At 52.6% G+C, this 8,875-nt stretch overlaps 1 protein-coding gene across 5 annotated transcripts in view; it reads left to right on the top strand.

The window, feature by feature from the left end:
* Positions 1–8,875, top strand: part of PLXNA4 (plexin A4) — a 537,871-nt gene that overhangs the window by 433,686 nt on the left and 95,310 nt on the right. For all 5 annotated transcript variants that reach the window (XR_004629007.1, XM_034672299.1, XM_034672298.1 and 2 more), the window contains one exon: positions 8,120–8,243. Coding sequence is in view for 4 of the 5 variants with exons in the window: in XM_034672299.1 (XP_034528190.1) it covers positions 8,120–8,243 (124 nt within the window). In the remaining variant the exon portion in view is untranslated. The remainder of the gene's footprint in view (positions 1–8,119; positions 8,244–8,875) is intronic.

Raw genomic sequence — 8,875 nt, 5'->3', positions numbered from 1 at the left:
TTATTTTATTTTATTTTATTTTATTTTATTTTATTTTATTTTATTTTATTTTATTTTATTTTCTCCCTTGCATTTTAAATAGATGCCAGCTGGACGTCCATGGTTGGGAGAGATGCATGAGGTCGTGGCTGGAAAAGGCTGGGGCGGGCAGAGTCAAAGCAAAAGGTGGAGGAGGCCCAGAGGGAGCCTGCAGACACTTCCCCTGGGGCACCTCTGTTTGCTAAGAAGGGAGCATGCCTTTTATTGCATGTGGGAGTGCTGTGCCCCGTAGATCTTATCTTTACCTTTTCACACTGGCCCTGCTCCCTTGGTGCCAGGCACTGGGCTAGGCTCGGGGGATACAAGGGGACTTCGTTAGACTGCCTCCGCTGTGAAGCTTCTTGGACTAGGGTCCAGGTAGGGGGGAGGGGGTGCAGACTGGACCAGAATCAGAACATGTGGTAGGTTCCCATCATGGGCACCTCCTGTGCTAAGTGCTGCGGAGCCCAGCGAGCCTGACCCTAGGAAAACCAGGGCAAAAGAGCATCAGGAAGAGGGTTCCTTTGAGTGTCAAGGTGTGTCCTTTTTCTGTCACTTTTGCCAACTTTTCCTGTGGTTGTAGGGAGTAGGAGGGTGGGAACTTTGTGGGAAAAGGACAGCAGAAGTTCTGTGTGTGAGAGAGAGAAAGAGAGAGGGGGAGAAAGGGAGAGAAACGGGGAGAGACAGAGGAGCAGAAGGAAAGAGAAGGGCAGAGGGAGTGCATAGTTAAAGGGCAGGGTCCCTTCAAACAGGTGGCTCAGGTGGCTGAAAGGGTCCTTTCTACCAGCAAGGGCACAGAGGGGGTACAGACTGAACAGGCTTAAGAAATGCTCATGTAATTGAAACCTCCCTGGCCGTTGTCTCAAAGGACAGGCCTGCCAACCCAGTAGCACAGAGCATTGCCCCATTGTCCTCTCATGTGGTCCCTGACCCAGCCCAAGGCTTGCTGGTTTCCAACGGTAACAGTGGTTTCAACAAGCTGGGTTTTTATTTGTCCCTGAATCTCAAACCTGTATTCCCAGGGCATTCACCTTGGGCCTGAGCCTCCCTGTTCTGACTTGGGAGAAGGTAAAAGAAAGCCTCCAGCCTAGCCCACCTTTGCCTGTCCTGTGCCTGGAACATTCCCTCCAGTCACCAGGCTCGGCAGGTCCCAGGCCCCTCTCCATCTCCCCCCACCACCACCAGCAGCCCCAGGCCAAGAAGCCAATCTCGGTCTCAGCAGGTAACAGGATCCCACCGCCAACCCAGCCACATCGACTGGCCAGGCGTTACCTTTCTGCAGAAGGCTCGTCAGCGTCACTCCTGGGAGGCTCATGTAACCCAAGGCGTCAACAGGGGAAGATAGGACCAGCTTTTGTAAAGTCTCTCCCTTGCCCCGTGGTGACCCCTCCTCCTTGCAGATTTCTTCTGTGGGAAGAAGGCCCATCCCAGGGTGCTTGGCCCAGGTTACTGTGCAGTACCCACTCCTTTTCTCTTTTGTATGGTTTCTGCCAAGTTGGAGAGTGGGAAAGGGAGGGAGAGGAAAAGTACTTCTATCCAAAGTGGAAGGGAGGGGTTACAGCTAAGAACCTGCCTGTGGACAGAGCCAGCCTGGGCTCAGTTTCCTCCGCTGAGAGTGACAGTGGCAGAGTCACCTTGCCGCCACACTGTGGAGATGAAGACAAAGGATGTGCGTGAAGCGCCCTGATTGCAGTGACTGTGGGAGCGGAGGCTGCGGGTCAGACCGCGGGGCCTCCTCCCTGGCACCTGCCCCTTCCTGTCCCCCCCCAGGACCGGAGGGCTGTGGCTGGGCAGCTGGAATGAAGTCTCCCTGCCTTGGGCCGCTCCAACCAGACATACCATGGAGGCAGCATTCAGCGGCCTCGGTCGGCACTGGCTCAAACCCTGTCCTGCGGCCGTGGCTGAGTGTCCCCTTAATGAAGTACGAGCTGATCCCAAAAATGCAAGTCCTTCCTTGCGGCTTCTTAGCGTATCCCATGGCCTGGATTGATTTTACTTTGAAGCTGTGTCGAAGGACTACTTAATACCAACCTGCTAAGAAATTATCTCTCCAAGGGCTCTTTGCAAAGGCCCATGCACTAGAATCCCTTCTGCCCAGCAAACTTTGCGGTCTAGGCTCTGGTCTTCCCTGTCTCTCCGCCAGGAAATGATCAGCCCCCAGTCCAGAGGGAAGAATCCCAGACGGGTTACTGGTACAGTTGAGTTTTTCCATCTGTGGCTCAGCAGATATACAGCATGGGTTAAGGAAGCTGGCTTTTCCTCGCTTCACTCCTGCCTCCCCCTGCCCCCCACATACATGTGTAGAACACATGCTTTCATGACCAAAGGATATGAAGTCAACAGTGCCATCAGCTCACAGGAATTAGGAAAGCCCTGCGGTCCATATGAGCTGAGGGTCCCTCCCAGTCTACTGACTTGGCTCCCTGGGGACAGCCGGGGGGGCGGGGGCTGGGCCACCTCCGAGGTTCAAGTGCAGACCTGCACACCAGATACCAGCACGCACCACACTCGGGCCGGTCACACCATCCTGCACCACGCCTGCCGACCTGGAGACATTAACAGACATGAAAGGTCCAGGCTATGGGATAATGTGTAGCCTGCAAGCTGACTGGGATCGATCAGAGTAACTGGTGAATGTGTCTCAAGTAATAGCCAGCATCCTCCTTACTGACTGGATCGAGGGGAGAAGAGCCTGCAACCACTTGCCTTTGCTCCTTCCTCCTCTGTCCCTCTCTCTCCCTCCATCTCCTGCCCGCTGTCCCCCCACGCCCCCCCCCACAATCCTGCTCTTCTCTCCACCTCCTCTTTCCTAACCCTCTTCACCCTTAACAGAAATAGATAGGTCTGAACAGCGCTCCCTACTGACAAAGAAAGGAGAGAAACAGTCCCCGCTTCCCCTCCCCGTTGGGCAACTGCTAAATGTAAATCTATTCTCGGAAACGGGGAACCTCCCTAGGTCCCTTTTACTACCACCCGAGCTTTGTGTTCAATATATCGTTTGTTTGCAGAGGGGCCGAAAGGAAGGCAAGGCTAGGCTCCCAGCTGGGACCGAGGGGCGGAGCTCGGCTCTCTGTGCGGTCAGCGAGCCTGCCGTGGTGGTGAGCTAGGACCATGTGGTTGCCACGTAAGCCCACAGAGGTTCTTGGCCTTCCTCTGGACTCCTGCACCTGCTGGCTCCGTGAAGTCCTGTGCCCTCCTCCTGCTTCAGTGGGTGGGGCCCAAGAAGCAGGGAACCCCATAGCTGCTACTCAGGTTGGCTTTGGAGCCTTAGAGTTGGCAAAGAGTTGTGAGTCCAGTAAGGGAAATTGTAATGTACTCATGGTTTATCCAAGAACTAAATACTTAGGTCAACACCATGATGTTAGTCACTGGATCCTAGAACCACAACACTTCAGGGCTGGCCTGGTCCATGCCCTTCATGTGGGAAACTTCTTGCACACTCATCCCCTGGAAAATTCCTTTCCCCATCTAGCTCACCCTACTCCAAGCTGCGCGGATATGCCTGCCCATTTCTGTGGGCTTTCCTGAAGAGGGCAAGGCCAAGGGTATTGGCAAACCCAGTTCCTTCCCTCCCCACGGTTCCCCCGATGTGGATACAGTGACCAAAGAGTCCCTGTTAGAGTAAGCATTCCTCTTAGCTTTTTTGTAAAGATCATTTGGGAAAACCTACCCCCACCCCATTTTTTCAATCTCTTCATGTTCTAAACATAGCTCCCTACAACAGTGCTCTTCAGCCCAGGCCATGACCAATATATGATGTTAAGGATGGCGGGGGGCCAGCTGTGGGGAGAAGTCGGGAGATGCTCTGATATCTAAGGTTGGTGGACCCTGCTGGAGGGCCAGGGGATGGACCAGCACCCACCCACTCCCCAGCCTGGAGGCTCACCCAGGCCCCACTCGCATCCCCAATTCCAAATTGAAATTTGCTCGCCCAGCTGGCGGCACTGGACGTTAATATTTCTATCACTGTCCTTAGGAATTAATTTCTAAAGAGCTTAATCACCATCTCTTCCCTCTCCCTCAGCCCCTTCCTTTCTCCATTTCTCTCTTTTCCAATTTTCCACTTGGCTGGGAATTCTCCAGCAGCGAAAGTTCAGGCTTAGGGGAGGGCGGAGGTGTCTGCTTCATTAGAGAGGATAATCTCATTGGAACCACTGGCTTGAATAATAACCCCTCTGGGGGCCAGACCTCTGTCCCCACGGCCTTTCAGCACCTCTGAACTGGGGCTGGACAGCCCAACTGCGGAGAAGGCAGGATGAGGAAGGGCTGTAGGAGGGGGTGAGCAGGGCCACACTCCAATTCTGGGGGCCAGCCCAAGCTGTCTACTCAGTCGGCTTGCTGCTGGCCCCCCCTGCTGGTCTGTGTGATAGGGGGGTAGCGAGGAGGGTGGCATGGATGACTGTCTACTGTCTGAAGACTCAAAGTCACCTAGTGTGCACTTTTTGAGACCTGCCCAGCAAATGGATGAAGCAGGACCTTCCTCCACCTCCAGGGTTCTCCTGGGTTCTCTAGAATTGAAGGAAATTCTATAGGAAGTACCTGGAGCCCCATTGAAAGAAACATCTAAGCCACCACCCCTGCCAGCCCAAAAAAGCCATGCACAAATCCCTTGCACACTTGCCAGCTCTTGCCTGGGCTAATGAGAAATCACAGTCCTAGAAGAGCAGGAAGCCATTACCCTGACAGACCCCATAAGGACTCAGAAGGGATCCGTCCTTCCCGCTCCATCAACCTATCACATTTAAGGTCAGTTGTCCGTGCTTTTGGACATTTGCAGCCTCCACCCTCACAGGCCCTGAGGGACAGTAGAAATGTCAAAACATCGCTGACACTAACCTTAAACTTGACTTTACTAAGAGAGCTGAGTAGTCAATACCCTTTGACAGCTAGTAAGAAAGCAGAGCTCCAAGCAAGCCAGACCACTCTTCCCCTCTTTCCTCCCTCCTGGCCTCTGGGGCTCCCCATCCCTCATTAGGAGGAAAACTGCTGGAACCATCTCTGTCTTTTTGTTTCTGGTTTTCCCCATGGGCCAGTCTGAAAAATCTGTACTTCTATGTCAGCTGCAGTTCAGAGGGCTTGTGTGAGGAAGGCAGAGCGGGGATGGGATCATAATACTGGTGGACATTTATTGAGGGCTTATCGCGTATGAGCTATGTTACTTGCATAACCTCATTTAATTTTCCATAGTAACCCTATTTGGTAGATACTGTTTTGTACCCATTTGGTAGAAGAGAAAATTGAGGCTCCAAGAGGTTAAGTAATGTGCCCAAGATGAGACGGTTAGATGGGATGTTTAAAATTGTAAGCTACAGTTGGCTTCCTTGGTAAGACATAATTTGCACGGCGGGGAGGGGGGGATGACGACGAGTATTTGGTTCAGAGGCTCTCAAATTTGGGGAGCCCTGGCAGAATGCAGCCACATGGACCTTGGAAGCAGCAAACCATGCAGGTAGACCTCATCTTGAGATCCCCTGGCCAAGTATCTTTGTACACCTGCAAGACAGGTGGGGTCCTCTCTTCTTCGTCGGGATTTCTATTAAGCAGGTGATGTTTGGCCTGGATGCAGGTTCGTTTTTCTCTCTTCGTAATTTAATCAAAGACATTTTTCAGACCTACTGATCTCTCTTGGAAATAAGAACTTCAAAGTTGGGGAGTCAGTGAATAATTTAAGCCTGTACCAGCTCTCTGGGTCTGCTGTTAATGGGAGTAATAACACTATTAATAGCGATGTCAGTGCAGACACCCTGGAAAAGTCCATAACATTAGCTTAATGGCTGGAGGTAATGAAGTCCTCACAGAGGAGCTAGCCTGGTAAATTAACTTCCAAGACTTTTAGGCAGCTGCCCTTGTTGCCATGGTCTGCTAGAGCAGCCAGGGAATGCCAGGGAGGTGACCACATTCATGTCTGACCTTTCGCTCTCAGGATTCCTAGAAGGATCCTAGAGAAGTCACGAGTTGCAGTAATATTCAACGTGCACCCTAGTGGCAGGCAAAAATAGCAATTAGCCAAGAGACAAAGCTTGAAGGGAAAGTTGGAAATCGCCTCAAGCAACATGAAGAGAACATCAAGATGGTGGGGAAAGGGGTTTAGTCTGTAGCAAGGGGGTCCGTCCCTCACTTCTCAGTCTCGAAGCCTCGGGGAGGTACAGTACAGCTGTCAAGAGCAGAGGCTCCAGGGTTCATCTGTATTCAAATACTGGTTCTCTCTGACTAGCTGGTGACCTTGGGCAAGTGACTTACCCACCTTTCTGCAGTTTCCTGGTCTATAAAAATGGGTTTTTAAATGGTACCTGCCTTGCGACATTGTTGAGAGACTTTGACATAAACCGTACCCTCTTACTGTGGTGCGGACGAAGTGCTCAGGGGCCAGCGGCCATGATTGTATTACTCAGAATTGTTTTCCACTTTCTCGTTACACAACCAATTTACTTTGTGGCCATCCTTTTTGTCCCTGCGTCTCCTCTTCTCCCTTTAGTCTNGTCCCTGGGTCTCCTCTTCTCCCTTTAGTCCGTGCTTTTGGTGACTTCTCCTTCATTTGCCGAAGTCTCCCCTGACTCTCCACCGTTAGGCTGTCCTTCCCACCAAAGCCAAGGGTACCTTCTTTCCCGGTGGTGTTCCCCTGTGCCCAGTCACCCCAGGAGTGGCTCAGGGTGTCCTGGAGCCTCTCTTCCCTCATCTCGGGCCCCACCCTTCACCTGTCTGTATCTCAAGGCAGATGCTCCCTCCCCAGTATTTGCTCCCCATGTGGGCTCCACATGACATCCCTGGCTGTTGTGGTTCCGACTGAACTCCTTGCCTGGTGCTCCTTCCTCTCCCACAACAGCCCCAACATCCTCCTTCCCCTGAACTCTGTTCTCTTTAGCCAGAACAGATCAGCCATTCAGGAACGATCTCCCTGCCGTCCTAGCTTACCCAGCTTGTCCCTCTGAGGACCCTGCTTCCCTTCACCCCACACAGATCAGGAGCCCACGGTTTCCAAATCGCGGCAGCTCAGTGAAGGTCCACATTCCCATGGCTTATCTGACTTGGACTAAGACGCTGTTCCCTGAAGCTCAGATACATGTGTACAGTGAACTCCCACTTGAAGCCGGGGATGGAAGGCAGGGGTGCCCTGGCCCCCGCGGAGAGCTTAAGCACCTTCCCCTGTGTGTGATGTGCACATCTGGATGAAGGGCCATGATTCTCATGTGCGTGTTTCACAAGCCCCATGAGTTAGGCCTGGGGGATCCCAGGTCACCCTGGATGTGGTCCACCTGTGACACGGGATACTTTGAACGACACAGGATGCTAAGCAGTAATAGAAACCTTCCCTAGCAGTTACCCCGCGCCAGCGAACTGGGATTTGGATCCCAGGCAGTCTGGCCCCAGAACATGATTTGAAGTGCTACACTCTGCTCCTTCGATCCTCCCTCCCTCCCACTTACGTTTGCCTTCTGTCTACTGGACATGAGATATACAGGGGATCCCAAAAGAAGTCAGGCAGAGTCTCTTCTTTGGAGCTCACACCTGGAAGGAGAGGGCTGCTGGTAATTATCATAGAATCAAAGAAGTTCTAGACTATAAGAAACCCCCAAATGCTCTTAACTTTGCCTAGGCTGGTGGTGGGGAGAGACTGCGGATGCACAGTAGTGAGCCATGTCTGGAAGCGTAGGTAGAAGATGCACAGAGCAAATGTGGAAAGAGGGTGGTCCAGAGAGCAGAACCGGCGGCTCAAGGAGAGGAAATCTGAAAGAGTGTATTGTATATACAGTGAGAACAGTCTCGGTCTGCGTAAGAGGGGAGGAGAGAGACAGGGCTGAGGCGAGGGGGGAGATAGAACAGCAGGACCCCACAGCTCTTTATGTGACTGAGGAGGATGTGAGGGGTCTTTAGGATGACCCTCAAGTTTCTGCATTTGGCAACAAGTGATTAGAATTGCCATCTCTTTCAACTTCGAGCATGGTCGGGGAGGACCAGGCTAGAGGCAGGAGGCAGAAAGGTCAGTCCGGGACGCACTGAGTTTGGACACATCCTGGGAGCCGCTGGCAGGTCCTGACCTCCGCGTTGGCCCCTTGCTGGAGCAAGTGGTCTTCTGAGTCACGCGTCGCTCTGTCCCTCCCAGGTGCACCCGGAAGGAGCGCTGTGAGCGATCCCGAGAGCCCCGCAGGTTTGCATCTGAGATGAAGCAGTGTGTCCGGCTGACCGTCCATCCCAGCAACATCTCTGTTTCCCAGTACAATGTCCTGGTAAGGGCCGGGGGATCTGGGTCCAGGGACATGGCAGAACCCTCTCCCCACCGACGCCCACCAAGGCCCCTCAGGAGAGCTGGGTCACGCCTAACCAGCCTAGCTGCTCGAGAGCGGCTTTAACAGATGAGTCCCTGGAGATGGAAGAGGGGAACATGCACAGGAAAATGGGGGTGGAGGCTTTCTGTTTAATGGGTAGAAGGACAGGGAAAAGTGTGATATAAATTGATAGAAAGGGTGACCAAGAAAGGGAGGGTGTGGAGAACTCCATTTTTGTCTGTAAGATGGGGAGGATGTATGCGCAGAGGGAGAAACGGGCAGGATGGCTCCCATATTCATGTGCTGGCACTTGGTGGTTGGTTTGCCATTTTTCCAAAACTGGGGACAATGGAAGAGAAGCTTGGCCAGCAATACCTCAGTCCTGCCAGCCTTTCTTTCTATAGACAAATCCCCTAAGCATCCCTTCCCTGGAGCTCATTCCATTCATATGTAATGAAGTTTCCTCTGTGTCTGTCTCTTAACACCCCACCACCTTGTCTCTATGTCCTGTGATTGATCAACTGGCTCTCTTCTTCTCTATGTTAATATCGCCTCCTGTTTTCCCTCTCTTCTTTCTCTCTGATCTCTCTTGC

The sequence above is a fragment of the Ailuropoda melanoleuca genome, chromosome 1 (genome assembly GCF_002007445.2).
Source record: "Ailuropoda melanoleuca isolate Jingjing chromosome 1, ASM200744v2, whole genome shotgun sequence".
Taxonomy (NCBI): domain Eukaryota; kingdom Metazoa; phylum Chordata; class Mammalia; order Carnivora; family Ursidae; genus Ailuropoda; species Ailuropoda melanoleuca.
The sequence above is the reverse complement of the archived record's forward strand: the minus strand, read 5'-3'. Positions and strand labels throughout refer to the sequence as shown.